This window comes from Erythrolamprus reginae, chromosome 1, assembly GCF_031021105.1.
Source record: "Erythrolamprus reginae isolate rEryReg1 chromosome 1, rEryReg1.hap1, whole genome shotgun sequence".
In the NCBI taxonomy this organism is placed as follows: Eukaryota; Metazoa; Chordata; class Lepidosauria; order Squamata; family Dipsadidae; genus Erythrolamprus; species Erythrolamprus reginae.
In genome coordinates this window covers 404,749,630-404,770,547 of record NC_091950.1, presented here as the reverse complement: position 1 = coordinate 404,770,547, position 20,918 = coordinate 404,749,630, and the positions used below count along the sequence as shown (strand labels likewise).

Genomic DNA, 20,918 nt, shown 5'->3' with positions numbered 1-20,918 from the left:
TGAAAATACTGTTTTTGAGGAAAAGGATGTAATCTAAAGATCTGCTGAAGTATTTTTAACTCTTTTTAATTAGTTAAAAATGCAGGGAAAAGAAAGATACATACGTGCATACATATGACCACAATTGAAAATTCCTGTTGCTAAGCAAGACAAAGGTTAAGTGAATTTTAGGCCACCTATTACCACTGTAACTCAATCCATCAAACTTGTTCCCTGGTCATTCCTCTACTTCTACATTTCTCTCCCAAATATAGAGTTCTCCAGAGAATTAAATTTTCACATAATGTGTCCAAAGTATGATCATTGGAGTTTGCTTATTTGTGCCTTGAATGAGAGACAAATCCTATTTTGTTGTGTTTGAAGATGCATTTGTTTGTTTTCTTGGTTGTGGTGTTTCTTCAGAAAGCAAATTGAGGGTAGGAATTTCTTGGGTACTAGCCAGCTAAGCAATCAATAAATATTCTTTAGTTGTTAAACAAGAAATATTGCTAATATTGCTAATTTCAGGTAGCAATTTCAGGAGGATTTAAAGCACAATGAATTGCCAGGATAAAAACCTTGCTGGTCTATGTTGATGCTTGACTGATTAAACTGCCATATTGGCCAACAGTCATTGATAGTCTGACATTTCTGACATTTTAGATTGTTCAACACTATATTTCAGATACAAAACAGTTATAAATTCTTATACTGAAATCAAACTTGGCTGTATAAATATTTATGGTGGGTTTTGTTTTGAAGAAATAGATTTGTTTTCAAAATTTGTTTTAGATGTACAATATATATCCTGTTCTCCGTACTGAAGGAGCGGGTCCAGCAGTCACATGGGTTGCTCATGTCCAATCCGGTGGAACTGAGCCTAGTGTTAAAAAAGCTTGCTGGATCCGCCCCTTCCCCAGAATTCGCTCAGTTCGCATATCCTGCGGTTGTATTGTGATAGCTCGTTCAACATTCTAACACCTTCCCTTCGATCTTTCCTTCAAAAGTAGTAAGAATTGTTTATCCTTATTTGTTTACTTGCACTAATAGCGCCAGCCGTTTGCGGCTCGGCTTTTTTCCTTTGGGAGAAGTTGCGGTTTCGTTTTCCCACGGCTGTTTTGCCGTTTACGATCCCCGCTGCCGCTTGTGGATTCCTTTAATCCCTTGGTGCAAGTATTGCTTCATTGATTTATTTATAGTACTATTGTTAAAGGGCTTAAGAAATACCTCCTGCGGAGTGAGACGCTTGTTTCTAGTCTCCTGGACTTAGTCGATCGCTTCCCCTTTAAGAATTCTATTACGGAGCGATTTTTCGGCGCGAAGGCCTTCGCGCCCTTTTTTAATTTAGGCCTCTCGTGTTGGCCTTCTGCCAGCCGCGTAGGCCTCAGTCCACCGCTCGGATCCCGGAGTGGGCTTTGGGACGCTCAGGCTTAATTCTCCACCGGCTAAGCCTCCAACCAGAGTGCCTTGGTTACTTTAATTTAAGTTTAGGGAGGCTGGCCACGCTGTATTTGAGGACACGAACTCTGGGTTTGCCCAGATTGCCCTCAAGTCTCAGCAGCTCCGAGGCCTAGGAGCAGGATCCATTCCTCTTGGGAAGTCTTTGAAATTCTTCTCCCTAATTATTCAGTTCTTGGCTCAGCCTTGTCTTCTGTTAATTGTCAGACTATGGCTACTTTTCCCAAGAGAGGCACCACTCAAGGTCCCAGAGAGGCCAGGCCTACAGGCGATGAGATTACCAGTATCCCCCAGGCCTCGACCTCCTCTTCTTCAGGGGCCCGCCCCTCGACCAAAGTCACCAGGGCTGAGAAGAGAAGGGACCTAGCCCTACAAAAAATCCATGACAAATCAGCAAAGCGTTTGAAAGTACAGGCCCAAGTACTCAGTAGTCATGACCCCCCAGAGGCTTCTAATCTGCCTTCTTCTGGGGTCACTGTGTTATCTCTGGATGAGCCAAACCTAGACAGACCCCAACCTAACCTATGGGGAGTAGGTCCAGAGGAACCAGATATTATTGAAGATTCCCCCCAGCCAGGATCCTCCCAGGCCTTCAGGGATTCTTCTGCCATTCCTGCTGATATTTCTAGTTTACCTCCTGAATTCCAATCTATTTTTTCTGTGTTATCCAAGGCCATTGATGCTAAACTCTCTACCATCAATGCGCTCCCCTTACCTCCTCCACCTCCTCGTCCCTCCCGCCCCTTGGGTTCTTCCCCAACGGTTAGAGCTCCTATTCAGGATGAATCAGATTCCTCTCAGGACGAATATGAGGATATGGAGGAGGATGAGGATCCCTTTCAAGGCCTCTCAGATGATGAGGAATCCCAAATAAAGGTTCCTTCTCCAATTACTATTTTTCCCTCTCAATTGTTCAAATCTCTCCTCCTCAAAGCTAGAATTTCTACGGGATTGGCGGCCCAGGAGAAACAGGCCTCCACTTCCACTGATCCCCCGGAGGAGAATTTACCTTACTTCACAGAGGAACAGGAGGATAACGAGGTAATTCCTATGCCTAAATTGTTTAAAGATGCCTTACTTAAACAGTGGGATTTCCCAGCCTCTGGGCTTAATCCCACAACCAAGGACAAAAAGTTGTACAAACTCTCATCTTCCTATGAGGAGCTCCTATCCTTTCCTAAACCGGATGAACCTGTCAAGATCCTTCACTCGGCGGCTGCTGTGCCAGGCGAAGCAGAGGAAGTCCTCCGCCCAGAGGACAAGCGGATTGAACAGATGCTCAAAAGAGGATTCACCGCAGATTCCTGGGCCATTAAAAGTTCTGCAGCGGCTTCCTTTTTCTCCAGAGCCATGCTTCTGTGGCTTCGCCAACTTCAACAGCATATTCCTCCCGATGACTTGAGAGGTCAACAAGACTTCAACAAGGTATTTGCAGCTGCTCAGTACGTGGCTGATGCCACTTTACAATCTACTAGATTTTCTGCTAAGTCTATTGCAGCTTCTACAACGGCAAGAAGACTCCTATGGCTTCGCCCTTGGCAAGCAGGAGTACGTCAGAAGTGGCAGTTATCTCTGGGACCCTTAAAGCGCGACCTTCTTTTCGGGGATCTTCTGGATCCACTCCTCACAGAAACCACGGACAAGAAGAAAGTATTGGGTCCAACCACCAAAAAGGCCACCAAAACGCAGTCCTTTCGTCGCCCAGGGCGTCAACAAGATCAAGCGGCTTCCTATCAGAGAACTCCAGGTCAGTATTCCCCCCGCTTTCGTTCCCAAGGTAGGAACTCCAGGGGCAGAGGTTTTCGCTTCCAAAGGGGAGCGTCCTCTAACAGGGCTTCAAAAAAACCTAGATGGTAGTTTTCCCTCGATTCCCATAGGTGGCCGCCTAGCCTATTTCGCCTCTAATTGGCGTCTCACCTCCAAGGACCCCTGGGTCATTGACACTGTTCAAAAAGGCCTTCTTTTAGAATTTACTTCTCCCCCCCCTAAACGTTTTATTTCCTGCCCTTCTCCCAGATCCTCCTCAGATTGTAACCGTATGGAGGAGGCCATTTCCCACTTATTGTCCATCAGAGCCATTCAACCGGTTCCCCCCGGTCAGAAGGGCCTAGGTTTTTATTCCATCCTATTTATGGTTCCAAAATCCTCCGGAGGTTGGAGAGCTATTTTGGATTTAAAGAAGCTGAACCTATTCATCAAATATAGGAAGTTTAAGATGCACTCCTTATCATCCATTTTGGCCGCCATCCACCCGGGTGATTTCATGGTCTCTTTAGACCTCACTGAGGCCTACCTCCATATTCCTATAGCCAAATGCCACAGAAAATTTTTACGTTTCTCTTTTCAGGGCAGGCATTTCCAGTATAGGGCGATGCCATTTGGCCTTTCCTCGGCCCCTCGGGTCTTTACAAAGCTCTTGGGGTCCCTGGCGGCCTATATCCGGGCGTCACCCATCCACATTTTATGTTACCTTGATGATATTTTGGTTCATGGGAACTCCCTAGAGAAAGTGAAAACAGACCTTTCTGTCACCATGTCAGTTCTACAGGACCATGGATTTTCCATCAACTTTGACAAAAGTCATCTCCAACCTTCCACATCCATTTTACACCTGGGATCCGTTATTAATTCAGAATCCTCCCAGGTCTTTCTCTCTCCTGAGAGAAAAATCAGTATAGGGGAGTTAATTTCATGCATTTTATCTCAACCTTCAGTTTCCATAGTAACCCTGTCTTCCCTTTTGGGGAAGATGGTGTCATGCATAGGCATCATTCCTTGGGCTCGCCTTCATGCTAGGGAACTACAGTGGCTCCTATTACCCTTTCAGAGATCGGGGCACAGCAACTCAAGTCGTCGCATTGTCATCCCACCAATCGTTCGCAGATCCTTCAAGTGGTGGAAGTCTCCGGCCATGGACAAAGGATCCCCGTTCAGGTGCCCGGATCAATTTGTCATCACCACAGATGCCAGTCTATCGGGATGGGGCGCCCACGCCCAGGGGATGATAGCCCAGGGCACGTGGTCCCCGGAGGAAGCTTCCAAGCCAATCAATTGGCTAGAGTTAAGAGCCGTATCCCTGGCTCTGAAGCATTTCTCTCCTCGCATTCCCAACCGGCACGTTCTCATTCTCACCGACAACATTGCCACAAAAAGCCATATCTGCAGACAGGGGGGCACGAGATCCAAGGCCCTCATGAGGGAGGCCCTCAAGTTAGGCCTTTGGGCGGAAAAACATCTTCGGTCGCTCCTAGCCGACCACATCTCGGGGAGCCTCAACGTCCAGGCGGATTGGCTATCTCGAGCAACGATAGACCCAGGAGAGTGGAATCTCCATCAAGACCTGTTCCATCAAATCAGCCTCAGATTCGGCCTACCAGTTCTGGATCTCTTCGCGACCAATGCGAACGCCCAACTCCCTCGCTTTTTTTCCAGATTTCCATCCCCGGGAGCGGAAGCAGTCAATGCCCTCCGGAGCCCATGGCCTCCAGGCCTACTTTACGCATTCCCTCCAATTCCAATTCTCCCGGACGTGATTCACAAGGTCCTCACCGAGAGGGCCCGAGTAATCCTAATCGCCCCTCATTGGCCCCGCCGGCCCTGGTTCGCGGATCTCCAACAGTTGTCCGTCCAGGACCCTTGGCGACTCCCCGTTTCGGGGGATATGCTGCGGCAGGGGGCCTCATTCCATCCAGACCCGGAGTGGTTCCACCTCACCGCCTGGCTGTTATCAGGAGAGACTTAGAACTGCGTGGCCACGACCCCGATACAGTGGAGGTCATTTTAAAGGCCAGAAGGGGTTCGACCAATCGAATCTACGACCATACGTGGTCCAAGTTTCACCAGTGGTGTCTACAGGAAGGCCTCTCTCCCCTGTGCATCCCCATACACAGGATCATTTCCTTCCTTATGCAAGGTTTCCATCAAGGACTTTCCACCAGCACCCTCCGGCGTCATCTGGCGGCCATTTCCTCTGTCCTAGCGGGGCCCCGCAGACAGCCTCTCCGTTCCTTTCCAGAAGTTCAGGAATTCCTCAAGGGTATAGCCAACCTCAGACCTTCCAAGGTCCACAGGTATCCATCCTGGGATTTGCCACGGGTTCTCCATTCCCTCACGCAGGCACCATACGAACCCCTAAAATCGGCGTCCCTCAGGTACCTATCCTTTAAAGTAGCATTCCGGGTGGCTATTACCTCTGCCCGACGCATTTCGGAGCTGGCTGCCCTCTCAATCAGGCAGGACCTCTGCCAATTTCATCAGGACAAGGTAGTCTTGCGACTGGACCCCACCTTCTTACCCAAGGTCAGTTCCATGTTCCACAGAACCCAGGATATTGTCTTACCTTCCTTCTGTCTCCAACGGGACCATCCCTTGGCAATTAGATGGCACACCCTGGATCTCATCAGAGCGCTGAGGATCTATATCCAACGCACAGGACCCTTTCGGAGGTCAGAAGCACTTTTTATAGCCTATCACCCCAGAGTCATGGGTACCAAAGTGTCTTCAACAGTGATTGGCCGTTGGATCAGAGGGACTATATCTAAGGCCTACGAGTCGGCCTCCCTCTCAGTTCCAAGGAACATCACAGCGCATTCCACCAGGAGCGCAGCCACCTCGGCCGCTTGGGCGACTCAAGCCCCGTTGGAGGAGGTCTGCAAAGCAGCCACTTGGGCCTCGCCAAATTCCTTCATCAGGCACTACAAGATTGACTCTTACGCTTCAGCGGACGCTGCCTTCGGCAGAAGGGTACTCCAATCCGTTATCTCTCACGATAGCAATCTAATCCCACCCTAGGGACCATCTATTGGGTATGTCCCATGTGACTGCTGGACCCGCTCCTTCAGTACGGAGAATAGGCGTTGATTGCTTACCTGAACGCCTCTTCTCGTACGGTGAGCGGGTACAGCAGTCACTTCCCGCCCTTGTATGTGTCTTCTTTACCTTCCTATAACCTTTCTTCCTCTAACAATGAGAGTTGAACACTACAGAGCTTCACAGCTGAGCCTAGTCTACGGATTCGCGAATTCTGGGGAAGGGGCGGATCCAGCAAGCTTTTTTAACACTAGGCTCAGTTCCACCGGATTGGACATGAGCAACCCATGTGACTGCTGTACCCGCTCACCGTACGAGAAGAGGCGTTCAGGTAAGCAATCAACGCCTATTTCCCCCCCAAATAAGACATCCCCTGATAATAATTTTGATTGTGTGGGGATGCTGCAACATTCATGGGTGTGAAAAATGGTCACAATTCACCTTTTTTCAATGCTCTTGTAACTTCCGGTCAAGAAATGGTTGTAAGTTGAGAATTACATGTATGCATACTTACGGTATTTTGAATGTAGTTATATATACAGGCAATGTTCAACTTACAACCGCAATTGTTACCCCAAATTTATGTTACCCCAAAATTTATGTTGCTAAATGAGACAATTGTTAAGTGGATTTGTCCCATTTAATGACTTAGTTGCCACAGTTGTTCAGTGAATCATTGCAGTTTTGGGTTAGCCCCATAATTGTTAAATGAATCTGGCTTCACCATTGATTTTGCTAGCTAGATCATCACAGAAGGTAGTCACATGGCCCTGGAACACTGCAACTCTCATAAATACGAGCCAGTTGCCAAGCATCAAATTCTGATCACATGACCATGGGGATGCTGCCAACAGTCACATGAAAAACAGTGATAAGTCACTTTTTTCAATGCTGCTGTAACTTTGAATAGTAACTAAATGTATTTATTTATTTATTAGATTTGTGTGCCTCCCCTCTCCACAGACTCGGGGCGGCTCACAACAATAATAAAACAATGTATAACAAATCTAATAATTAAAAGTCACTAAAAACCCCTTATTAAAAAAACAAAACATACACACAAACATACCATGCATAAACTGTATAGGCCCGGGGGAGATGTCTCAGTTCCCCCATGCCTGGCAGCAGAGGTGGGTTTTAAGCAGTTTAAGAAAGACAAGGAGGGTGGGGGCAATCCTAATCTCTGGGGGGAGCTGGTTCCAGAGGGTCGGGGCCACCACAGATAAGGCTCTTCCCCTGGGTCCCGCCAGACGGCATTGTTTAGTTGACTGGACCCGGAGAAGGCTTCCTGAGAGCCTCTGACATGATGGGGAGGGCATTTTTACCCTCCCCTGGCTCAAGGGAAGCCTTTGGAGCCTGGGGAGGGCAAAACATGAGCCTACTGGGCCTACCAGAAGTTTGGAAACAGGCTGTTTCCATCCTCCAGAGGGCCTCCGGGAGGTTGGGGAAGCTGTTTTCGCCCTCCCCAGCATTGGATTATGGATATGGGCATTCGTACATGCATGATAATGTGCACCCACACTCTTTCGGCACCCGAGGAAAAAAATATCATCACTGGTCTAGGACTACCTGTATCTTTGTGCATATATGTATGGCTTGAACTGCTAATGAACTGATGTATAATTTACAAGGGAACCATTCTTGCTTGAATTTCATTAGATTTTCTGCTTCATAAATGTATTTTTAATTGCTGCATATTCTTTGATTTAGACTTCCAATCTCATATTGACGGCCAGGTTTCCGCTCCCCCCTCATCATGTCAGATTGATTTTTACCACTGTCAATGTTAATAAATTGTTATACCTTTCACTTACGTTTTCTAGAACCATAAGTGAAAATATTTGTTGTTTAATTCAATTTTTATTAAGAATTTTCTGAATGTTTTGGTGTATTTATTTTTTAATACTTTAGTGGGGGGGAGGGGTTTTAGCATAACTACCACATATACTGTAATAAAACAATCTGCCTTGCTGAGACGTTTCCAACCATTTATTTAGCACTTCAAAGTTTTAAAAATCCCTCCTCTAGGGTTTGATTATTTCTTAACCACAGCAAAATATCTTCATGAAAAAGGTAGCTTCGGTATTTATATAATTAACAAAGCTTTTATAAAGTACATGTCTTTGATAGATGACGAAATTATTGCATAGCATGTTTGTAGTTTTTCTAATAGTATCCTGTAGCCTAGAGGTTAATTCTCTGCCTTACAAGGCAAAGGTTGTAGGTTCAAGTCCCAGTGAGGGTATGGCTAGCTGATGAAGCCAAAATAAGGCCGAAATAGATTACCCTAGTCTCCCTTAATTTTCAAATTCAGCAAAAAAACATGTGACACATACAAATTGAATTGTCCAGCTATCAATAAAATTAACTGCCTTGGAAATGGCCCTGCGTTGGGCCGAGAGGCAAAAAAGGAGCTGTGATGTTCCTTCAATACACCAGGGTGATTCGACACAAATATATATATACAGTATACAGTATACATATACATATATATATATACACATACAGTTCTAACTGGTTCTTTAGAACCGTTAGTAAGCCAGTGGTGACGTCACTGAGCCGGTCCATGGGCACCGCCATCTTGTTCTTGGCTTCTGCGCATGCGCAGGAGGAAGCAAACCGGCAGCAAGGTAAGTTAGAACCCACCCACTTACAACCACTCCAGCATCCCCATGGTCCTGTAATTTACATTTGGATGCTTGACAGCTGGTTCATATTTATGACGGCTGCAGTGTCCCGGAATCATGTGATCATCTTTCGCGACCTTCTGATGAGAGGAGTCAATGGGGAAGCCAGTTTCACTTAACTGGGTTACTAATTTAACAGCCGGAGCAATTCACTTAACAAATGTGGCAAGTTGTAACATGAGGCTGTTGTGGTTCAGCCTGAGCCAGAGCAAAGACCAGCTGCGTCTCTGCTGGCTCCATGCCCGGGGGAGGCTGAGAGCGGAGAGGAGAGTTCTTGGCAGTCAGACAGCAGTCACGAAAGTGAAGGTGATGCAAGGATTGAGAGCCCTGGGGAAGGTCTCTCTCAAGCAAGTAGCTTGGATTCTCTGGATTCCTTGGAGTCTCTGGATGACGAAGCACAAGCTATCATCAGTATGCAACAGAGACGCAGAGATCAAAGGAGAAGTCAACTGCGCAGATATTATCAGCGCTGAATGAGGTGTAGTCCTCATTAGCAGGGAAGGGTTTATAAGGCATGCGAACCCTTTCGGCAGCTTGGAGTGTTATCAAAGGGGAGTTGGAGTTATCTGCCTTTTCTCTCAGCGTTTTTGTTCCTGGCTCGTGGCCCAGCAGCCTTGAAGACTGGTGGGAGGTGTGTGTGTGTTTGTTAGCTCAACAGCCTCGTCTGGCATTAAGAATCCTGTGTTCCTGTATGAACAATTGCCTTCGTGTATCTATTTGGAGTTCCAGTGTTTTCCTGATCTGTAAGGACATTTTCTGTTGGCTTCTTTTCTCTTTATCATTATAAAACTGTGTTTGGATTCAACCGGTGTGTCTGGCTTATCTTTTTGGGTTGGTCATAGCCTCCGGAGTGACCCAGACAGAACAGAGGCAAAACTCACTTAACACATTTCTCGCTTAGCAACATAAATTCTGGGCTTAATACCATGGTTTTAAGTTGAGGACTACCTGTATACCAGCAGATAAAACATGGCAAAATGACAAAAGTAGGAAGCCAAGATGATCTGCAGGAAGTCAGTCATTAAGGACTCCTTGGGAGGAGTGGATACCTCTGTGGTGAATGAGCTTTATGTTCACAATATGGCTGCAGTACGCAAAACATATTCCAATGGATCCAGAGTTGAGGCTGGATGCTAGGCATACAAATTTAACACATCAGAAGGCCAAAGGGGGCAAATTAATGACCAATGAGATTGATCAATGAGGGTGAAACTGGCAGTCTGGATGCTGATAATATCAGTTGTATTTTGGACAAGGAGACAGGGTTTCCATAGCAACTTTAAAGATGCGTTCATTTTTTCTCTACATGCTATTTCCGGAATCTCCAGTTCAGTTTGCTGGGACTCATAAAGTGAATCAGTTTATCTCCTAGCTTCATCCTACATTTTTGTGATTCCTGCTCCACCTTTACAGTGCTTTAAGAGGGTTATGCACAAGATTCTTTGCCTTAAGTTGTGCATTTTGGAACAGCTGCATAAATTAATATGGAACATCTATCTAATGTGTTTACACTGTAAGAATGCAACTCTAGATCAAGCAGTAAATAAGACTGGAGAATAGAGGAAGGTTGGACACAGAAGATAAAAGTGGTGGCTTCATTGTTTAGTGAGGCCACTTTTTACAGTTTTATATTTTACCGTTTGAAAAGCCTTCTCAAACATTTGGCAATTGTTAGTGGTGGTGATTTGGCTTTGTGAAAATAAAATTAAAATGGTAATAAAGGTTTTTGTGTCTTGCGCTATTGCATTAACAGGCTTAATACTCAGTGGAACAAACTGTAATTAATCAAACTTTTCATAAATGTTCAGGAATTCAGTTAAACAAAGGCAAAAAAATACATCTCCGCAAAAGGAGAAAACAAAGGAGGGGTTTTTTTGCTTCAAGTAGTAACCAGAATCTAGTACTGTCTCTGATCAATATAGAAACCCCCCAAAAAGATAAAAATACCATTCCATTCCTACATTTTAATTTTCTTCTTTCCTCTAATTTTTAAAAATATTCTAGCTACTGTATATCTGTAAAATAGTGGTCCCCAACCTTTTCGGGTTCATGGACAGGCAGTGGTGGCAACAGCAGCAGGGGGAGAGGGTACTACAGATGGCACTTATCACAAGCAAGATTAACCAAAATGTATCAAAACATGAAACCTGAAAGGCTCCTAATAGGGATATTGGATCACAAAATAGAAAAGAAATACAGTGATACCTTGTCTTACGAACTTAATTGGTTCCGGAATGAGGTTTGCAAGGTGAAAAGTTTGTAAGACAAAACAATGTTTCCCATAGGAATCAATGGAAAAGCGATTAATGCGTGCAAGCCCAAAACTCACCCCTTTTGCCAGCCGAAGCGTGCCCATTTTTGCGCTGCTGGGATTCCTCTGCAGCATCGCAAAAACACAGAAGTCCGGAGGTGGCGTTTGCCATGGAGGGGAGCCGCAGGGGAAACCCAGCAGTGCAAAAACGGATGCTTCGCTAATAACAGAAGTCCGGAGGTGGGGCATCCCAGTGGCGGCAGCTTGGGTTTGTAAGGTGAAAATAGTTTGGAAGAAGAGGCAAAAAAATCTTAAACCCCAGGTTTGTATCTCGAAAGGTTTGTATGATGAGGGGTTTGTAAGACGAGGTATCACTGTATTGGTATATTATACTACATATTTTGACAGCAGTAAGAATATGCCTGGCACAAAACTGGAAACACAGTGATGTACAATGTGACAATATAATTATTATTTTTTTAAATTGGAATGTGCAGAATCAGATAAATTGATGATAGAATTAAACCAGAAAGAAGACTCAGAATATTTTGAAGTTTGGAATTTATTTTATAACTGGTTGGAAAGGAAGAATAGACAGTGTAAGGTATTTAATGTCTCATGTAAATAAGGCATTTAATGTCTCATGTAAATAGTAGGGCATATGTTTTGAAAGATATCACTTTATTTATAGGATCAATTTTTATTATTAAATTTAAAATGCATAAGGTAAAATTTAATTTTCCCAGACTGAATAAAGCTAAATGAAATCATCCACATTTTGCTCAGCTAAAATTCTTTGAACATATAGAACTGTGGTTTGAACAAGGATTCTTGGACTTCCAAAAAGGCCTTTTCCAAATACTATCCATATCATGACACTACTACAGTATTTCTGTATCATAAAATAACTTAGCACATCAATCAGAATTTTTACTTCCCATTCCAGCTGTCTTCTGATAATTGGAGAATGGTATTAGCTTGGAGGCCTTTTGCAGCATAACAAATTATGTCTCCAAGCTGTGATGTTTTTAAATTACAACCTTATACATACAACATCTCGATTGTGCAATCAAGAGATATTTCTGAATTTAAGATACTGTATATTCCTCTTTTTAAATCTGTCTTTTATAATTAGCATTTCGAAGAAAAAATACTCATTAACTAAAACCATTGGGATTTCTGGACTAAGGGCCATTTCTTTTTTCAATGGGGAAAAAAACCACTTTATAGAAGGAATATGAAATAAACAAAGAAAAAAAAATGCAGGCAGAGTAAAAGTTCTCGGCTTAAACTTGCCGATCATCCAGAACTACTCCCTGGGTATGAAATCGCAAAGCAGACACATTTTACAATTTCCATTGCATATATTTGCAGATGGTGATGTAATAAACTCATTCCCAAAGTAATGCTTGTGATCCTTGCCAGTAAGAGAGAGCAGTGGCAAACAGACTTTTCTCCTTACTCCATGCATTTGCTCAAAAAATACTACAAGTAGCAGCAATTAAAATCCAGCTAATATAGGCTGTTTTCAAGTTATGGAAGTGGAAAGAACTGCCCAGATGTTAAGCAGCCTTCGATTTTATAAACGCGGTTATGTTGGCTGTAGTATGAAGAACCAAAGAAAAGTTGATCTGGGCCTCGATGAAAAACAGCGAAATTTTTGGCATCAGAAAAAGATAGGATTCTAAGCAGCCTGTCATACCTTCTTTTACTGCCGTTGCTAAAGAATACCCCACAGCTGAACACGAATGTGGGAACAAAAAGGCATCTGTTTGTCACACAACTTGCAAACCTCTGTCGTGCCCATCTAGCTGCACTTTCAATTTATGGAGCTCTTCAATCTCTCGGTTGTGGCGTTCTGTTTTGTGGCGGACAAGCGACCGGTAGAAATGGATTGTGAAGACCACAAAGATGATCCCCACAGGAACCATAATTATAGTAGAGATGAGGGCCGCGTGCCAGCCCGTGTGCTGGTTGGTCTTCTGGATAACAGTAGTGTCATTTCTCAACAAGGAGTCCACTGGCAGAAATTTGATCCAGCATAGGAGGACAACCTCAGCAAGAAAAAGAAGGATGCCCAAAACGGTGGAAAAACCCCATGCCAATTCTATGTATGGATGCATACGTTCATGGGGGGACTCACTGATGGAGTTCAGGTTGTGGATGTTACTCACTGCTTCCACATTAGGCAAGATGCAAGTGCTGATAAGTAGAGCAAAGAGATGGACGGCAACTAAAATGGTGGTGCAAGCACTAAAGGCAATCAGCAGCATTGGGGGATACTGGTACTGCATCTCAAGCTGGACTTCAACCATTGCCACCTGCAAAGTAACATATTATAAGAGATGACTTATTTGCTTGACATGAAAGACCAGGTTAAGAACAGATCATCATAGAATAGAATAGCATTCTTTATTGGCCAAGTGTGATTGGACACACAAGGAGTTTGTCTTGGTGCATATGCTCTCAGTACTGTATACACAAAAGAAAAGACACATTTGTCAAGAATCATGAGGTACAACACTTAATGATTGTCATAGGGGTCAAATAAGCAATGAGGAAACAAAATAAAGAGTAGTAGATCCTTGGAACAAACTTCCAGCAGACGTGGTAGATAAATCCACAGTAACTGAATTTAAACATGCCTGGGATAAACATATATCCATCCTAAGATAAAATACAGAAAATAGTATAAGGGCAGACTAAATGGACCATAAGGTCTTTTTCTGCCGTCAGACTTCTATGTTTCTAAAATTAATAAAAATCTTAAGGATACAAGCAACAAGTTACAGTCACACAGTCATTAGTGGGAGGAAAAGGGTGATAGGAATGACGAGAAAAAAATAGCAGTAATAGTAGTGCAGACATAGTAAATAGTTTGACAGTGTTGAGGGAATTATCTGTTTAGCAGAGTGATGGTGTTTGGGAAAAACTGTTCTTGTGTCTAGTTGTCTTGGTGTGCAGTGCTCTGTAGCGACGTTTGAGGGTAGGAGTTGAAACAGTTTATGTCCAGGATGTGAGGGGTCAGTAAATATTTTCACAGCCTTCTTTTTGACTGGAGAAAATGTATCTACCTAGTTCCTAAGAGTCAACACTGATCTGGTGGCACATAACCCATCAATTTGATTGGTTTTAAATAGGAGTTTCCATTGGAGAACCAAATTACATAAGCATGTTGCAAGAATAGAAAGAAAGAGAGTAAAATGAAAAGAAGTCACTTAATGCTATCTTTTTAAGCACTCATAAACCTAATTGTATTAAAATTTGTTTTAATCCATGACTCTGCTGCTAACATGTTTTATGGTTTGGGAAGGAAGGTTCGTAAATATGGAAAGGGGAAAGGAAAGGAAAGGAGCAATGGCAGACTTTTTTGCACCTAAGGGTTGCATTTTCCCCCAATCCATAAGGTAATGACACATTGATGTCACTAAACATATTCAATGCTGCAAAGCCAACACTTCCTTCCCCTCCCCTCCCCTCCCCTCCCCTCTGCCATCCAGAATCATCCCATTCTATAAGGTGGGTAGCCATATAAATATGGTAAATAACATACCTAATTTATCCTTATTTCTTTTGTAAAATAGTAATACCAACTTCCCCCATGAACATTCCCTGCAAGAGCTACATACCTTGTAACCTTACTTTCCAGATAATCCTCGTATGTTACTAACTGAACTGCAGTGATTCCCTTAACGACATAGGGGAAGGTTTGGTAGGGAAGGTTTGCCTATTTGCCGATGACTCTAAAGTGTGCAATAGGGTTGATATCCCTGGAGGCGTCTGTAATATGGTAAATGGTTTGGCTTTTCTAGATAAATGGTCAAAGCAATGGAAACTGCAGGTTAATGTTTCCAAATGTAAAATAATGCACTTGGGGAAAAGGAATCCTCAATCTGAGTATTGCATTGGCAGTTCTGTGTTAGCAAAAACGTTAGAAGAGAAGGATTTAGGGATAGTGATTTCTGACAGTCTCAAAATGGGTGAGCAGTGTGGTCAGGTGGTAGGAAAAGCAAGTAGGATGCTTGGCTGCATAGCTAGAGGTATAACAAGCAGGAAGAGGGAGATTGTGATCCCCTTATATAGAGCGCTGGTGAGACAACATTTGGAATACAGTGGTCCCTCGATTTGCGCGTTCTCGATTAGCGCGAAACGCTGCAACGCGGTTTTTCAAAAAATATTAATTAAAAAAATAAAATATTAAAAAATAAAAAATAAGTCCACGCTAGTTCTCTCTCTCTTTCTCTCCCTGTTGCCGGCGTGGTATATGAGAGAGAAAGAGAGAGGCAGAGGTCGGGCGCATTACCGGGAGGTGGAGGCGGCGTGGGGACGCTGGGTGCCGGGGACTCCGAGGAGGGGGTGGACGTCTGTTCCCTGAATGGAGACCGCCGGCCGCTCAATCGGGCCGGCAGGGAACAGAATGGAGCCTTCCGCGGCGGGGCTGGTAAGGGGGGGAGCCGAGGGGGGAGCCGAGGGGGGAGCCGAGCCCAGCCCCGTGGCATTCGCTTTCCTCCCGCCGGCAGCCGACTGATCGTGGGCTCCTTCGCAACCTCGGAGAGCTTCCTGGTTTTCGTGAGCTTTCATGCCCTGGAAGCTCTCCGAGGTTGCGAAGGAGCCCACGATCAGTCTCGGCTGCGGGTGGGAGGAAGGCGAATCCCCCGTGGGCTCCGTTACATCTTCCGCTGCCAGCCAGGCCATGCTGGCGGCAGCGGAACAATCGCTGGCTGTCAACTTTTCTTTTTAAAACTGGGCAGGAGCTGACTTGCCTCCCCAGTGCTAAAAAGAAAAGTTGACAGCCAGCGATGCGACTGCCGGAATGCTGAGCCTCCCGTTCTCCCCCACCTCGCCCCTTCCGGTTTCGGCGTTCGGCAACGGAGTCCGGCGCTGGGGCCATGCGGGGCCGCTCATCCAGGGGGGCGTGTGTGGACTGGCAAGCGGCAAGCGGCAAGTGATCTGGCGGGAAGACCAAGGGAAGGTTCCTTCAGCCGCCCAACACCTGATCCGCTCCGCAGCGCGGCAGCAGCGAGGAGCCGAAGATGGGGATTCCCCTTTGCCTTTACCCCATCTTCGGCTCCTCGCTGCTTCCGCGCTGCGGAGCAGATCAGCTGTTGGGCGGCTGAAGGAATCTTCCCTTGGTCTTCCCCGCCGCCCACACGCAAACTCCACCATCTGCGCATGTGCGGCCATGAAAAAAATGGCGCACATGCGCAGATGGTGGTTTTACTTCCGCATCCAATATAACGCGGAAATCGGTTAGCGCGGGAGGTCTTGGAACGTAACCCCCGCGCTAACCGAGAGATCACTGTACTGTGTTCAGTTCTGGAGACCTCACCTACAAAAAGATATTGACAAAATTGAACAGGTCCAAAGACGGGCTACAAGAATGGTGGAAGGTCTTAAGCATAAAACGTATCAGGAAAGACTTAATGAACTCAATCTATATAGTCTGGAGGACATAAGGAAAAGGGGGGACATGATCGAAACATTTAAATATGTTAAAGGGTTAAATAAGGTTCAGGAGGGAAGTGTTTTTAATAGGAAAGTGAACACAAGAACAAGGGGGCACAATCTGAAGTAAGTTGGGGGAAAGATCAAAAGCAACATGAGAAAATATTATTTTACTGAAAGAGTAGTAGATCCTTGGAACAAACTTCCAGCAGACGTGGTTGATAAATCCACAGTAACTGAATTTAAACATGCCTGGGATAAACATATATCCATTGTAAGATAAAATACAGGAAATAGTATAAGGGCAGACTAGATGGACCATGAGGTCTTTTTCTGCCGTCAGTCTTCTATGTTTCTATGTTTCTAACTGTAGCAAGGAAGGGCGTTAAATGGGGCAGAACTCACTTAACAAATATCTTCACTCAGCAACAGAAGCTTTGGGCTCAATTCTGGTTGTAAGTCAAGGTCCACCTGTTCTAGAGAACCCACTGAAGATCTCAAGGAGCTCCGTTCCACAGTAATAGTTGAAGATCACAGATATGAAAAATCGCAATCGTCCAGCAGTTATGAAAACCTACCATGGCAAATCCAGAGAGGAGGGCAGAGGTCCGGCTGGAAGCTTTCAACTTGGCTCGACTCAAGTATAATTTCCTCCACGAAAGGGCCTGAACAGAGTGATGGTTGGAGGTGACCAGCTCCAGATAACTACGACGGACCCAATCCCGGTAATCCATGCCCTTGCCGCTGGGCTCAGCACAACAGGTAGAAGAAGGAGGGTCGACGGGGACATTTAACTCGGAACTCATGATGAAAGTCAAGCTACAGAAATGTTTTAGAAAATCCAACCATTAGCTACTGTTTATAAATAAAATATAAACTAGGGTTGATCAAACATCTACACAATGTTTTAGGCAAGGAGGATTAATGTTTCTAGAATTACTTTACATGGTACTAATTTGTATACACCCACATATATATTCACTGATTACAAGTGATTAAATAAAAGCATTTATTTAAAGAATTCCCAGCGCAACCTGCATAAATGTACTGATTAATGCATTTTAATGCAGCGCAAGCATTTCATTCACAGGAGGCAGAAAAAAAGCAAAATTAAAAACTAAAGTATAATGTAGAAAGGGAATATAGAAAAGAGGTCAATTGACGTGACAATTATAGGATTAAAACTTAAAGCCCTACATGGCATTGAACCAGATTACCTACGGGACCGTCTTCTGCCTCAGGCATCCCAGTGGCTGGTCAGGCCTTCTTCAGGTCCTGTCAACCAAGTAATGCAGTTTGGCGGGGCCTAGGGGAAGGACCTTCTTTGTGGCAGCCCCGGCCCTTTGGAATCAACTCTCCCCAGAGATTCATAGTGTCCCCACCCTCCCAGTCTTTTGTAAGGCCTAAAAATGTCCTGGCCTATTACTGAATGATAGGATGAATGTGGATGATTGCTTTTTTAAAAATATATTGGGGTTTTAGAATTTAAATTATATGTTTTAATATTGAATTTTTTAGAGTGTTTTAATATTAGATTTCTTATGTATTTTGTATTTACCTGTTGTGAACTGACCTGAGTCTCAGGCGGCACAGAAATCTAATAAATAAATAAATACTTAGGAATGGGCCAAGGCTGGCAAGGAAAAGTCAATCTGCGTACCCTGAAATGCCAAATTTTAAAACCAAATGAAAAGAAACATTTATTTATCATTTATTTATTAAATGGATTTCTATGCCCCCTCTCTCCGAGGACTCGGGGCGGCTTCCAACATATAATAAGCCATATACAATATCTTGAATCCAATTAATTAATTAAAAATCAAAAACTCCAAAAAAGCATAAAAAAGCATTTTAAAAAGCATAAAAACCATGCTGAATAAGTATGATAAAAGGAGCACAAGTGAATGCACCCAATGAGAACGCAAAACCGACCAATCAAAACATACATGTACCATTAAATACTGGTAATTTGCAAAATCAACAATATTCTGAAAGAAGGCACCTCTGATGCACATAGGAATAGGAATTATCATTAAAGAAAAGTTGACTCTTTCTGAGAATAGCCACTGTTCTCAAAGGCAATTTCCAGGATTGCTCTTTAACAGAGTCATTGTCATTCCTCTTCGGAATTAAAATCAGTTAAAATGATGCAACAAAACATTGCATAAAACTATGTAGCTTACAGCTGTTTAAAGCCTTGGGAAGAAAAATGAAGCAAAAGATGAAATTGCGCAACTTAGAAAGTGAAATAATGGAAAAAGCACGTACAAATATTAGAATTAGGCTAGCTGAATAGCAACAACAGTTTGACTGTTAGTTTAGTGACCGTTCAAAGTTACAACAGCAACTGAAAAAAGTGATTTATCACCATTTTTCACACTTCTGATTATTGTAGCATCCTCATGGTCACATGATTTACGGATGCTTGACAAGTGACTCACAAGTGGGATGGTTGCAATGTCCCAAAGTCACGTGATTCCCCTTTTGTAACCACCTGTCAAGCAAAGTCAATGAGGAAGCTAAATTCATCTAACACCTGTGTTATTAATGTAACAACTGCAGTGATTCACTTAACAAACGTGGCAAGAAAATTTCAATTTCAATTTATTAGATTTGCATGCCGTCCCTCTCCGAAGACTCAAGGCGGCTCACAACAACAATAAAAACAGTATAACAATGGAACAAATCTAATAATAAAATTACATTAAAAAACCCCAACAATTTAAAAACCATACAACACATACATACCAAACATAAAATATAAGAAAGCCTGGGGGAGATGTCTTAATTCCCCCATGCCTGGCGATATAGGTGGGTCTTGAGTAACTTGCGAAAGACAAGGAGGGTGGGGGCCATTCTAATCTCCGGGGGGAGTTGATTCCAGAGGGCCGGAACCGCCACAGAGAAGGCTCTTCCCCTGGGGCCCGCCAACTCTGTGGGACCTTATCGGCCGCTGGGATTTGTGCGGTAGAAGGCGGGCCCCAAAAAGTTGTGAAATGGGGCAAAACTCATTTAACAATCATTTCATTTAGTAAAATACATTTTGGATTCCATTGTGGTTGTAAGTTGAGGACTACCTATATTTACATACTAGAATAAAGCACTTAGGAAAATTGAAACAATTTTTCCACTTTTAAACAGACACGTTCTTTTTTAAAAAATGGATTATACAGCAATGCCTATTCAGCAATGACTGATATAGCAAAATATACATTTTGGGCCTTGGTTCCTCCACACCCACTTTAGCTTCTTTCCCAGAAATAGTACTTGTTGAAGCTGCTTGATTGATAATTTTTGTGTGTTCGTGTTGTTAATACAATACGTATTTCTTCTGTTTTCAAATTTATCTTTTGGCCTTTGTATTTTACTTAAACAGACATAAAAGGCAATAGATTTGCAGTTTCATTGGCAAGAAACAAAAGTGTATTAAAGTAAATTTAAACAATATGCCCATAATTATTGCCTTCAAGTACATATGGTTGTATGGGCAAGTATACACTATACATTTTGTAAAATAATAGTGTAACTTCATATTTGTAAAAAAAAAATGCTTAAAAGCAACCCTTGTATATATTCCAAGTTCTTCCACCAGAATTTCCTGAAATTTGAATTTTGTATGTGTAAGAAAAACCAAATCAAATATACAAAATGGGAGCTTGATAAGAACCAACAGGATAAAGGATAAACTCACAACGTCTTCAGAAACCAAAAGATATTTCCAGTTGAAAAGAGGGAAAAAAGCAAGTAACAATTTATAATTTGTATCTTTTATTTTGGGTAGTAATTCAGCCTGATAAATGATTATCTTTACTTATTAATCAATCATGTTCTCCATTAAGCTGTAGTATCGAGTTTGTCACATTCACTTGAACTGATCTGAGAGAGATAGTGCCACCACAATGTTGCAGAGCTCTAGGAGGCTTCGGCTAAAGTTATTGGCTTAATTTAGACTTCATAAGAAATTTGGCAAGAACTGTTTCGTAATTTCTTTGAAATTGTGTTGTTGTTAGCTGTGAAGTTGTGTCCAACTCATCGCGACTCCATGGACAATGTTGCTCCTGGCCTTCCTATTCTCTACCATCCTCTGAAGTCCATTTAAGCTTATGCCTACTGCTTCAGTGACTCCATCCAGCCACTTCATTCTCTGTTGTCCCATTCAAATAGGTTAGCATTAGTGATGGGCAAACTGAACCCGCACAATTCGGGTCCGGACTGAATTTTGCGGTGTTCAGTATGCTGAACACGAAATTTTTTGAAATTTTGGGCAAAGTTCGGGGTCGCGTTTGGAG

General features: G+C 43.5%; 1 protein-coding gene across 5 annotated transcripts in view; it reads right to left on the bottom strand.

Moving 5' to 3' along the window:
• Positions 1-11,730: 11,730 nt before the first annotated feature.
• Positions 11,731-20,918, bottom strand: part of ORAI2 (ORAI calcium release-activated calcium modulator 2) — a 38,042-nt gene continuing 28,854 nt past the window's right edge. For all 5 annotated transcript variants that reach the window (XM_070735204.1, XM_070735207.1, XM_070735203.1 and 2 more), the window contains 2 exons: positions 17,208-17,448; positions 11,731-13,505 (listed from right to left, as the gene is read on the bottom strand). In XM_070735204.1, the coding sequence (XP_070591305.1) occupies positions 12,960-13,505; positions 17,208-17,448 (787 nt within the window). In that variant the 3' untranslated portion in view covers positions 11,731-12,959. The remainder of the gene's footprint in view (positions 13,506-17,207; positions 17,449-20,918) is intronic.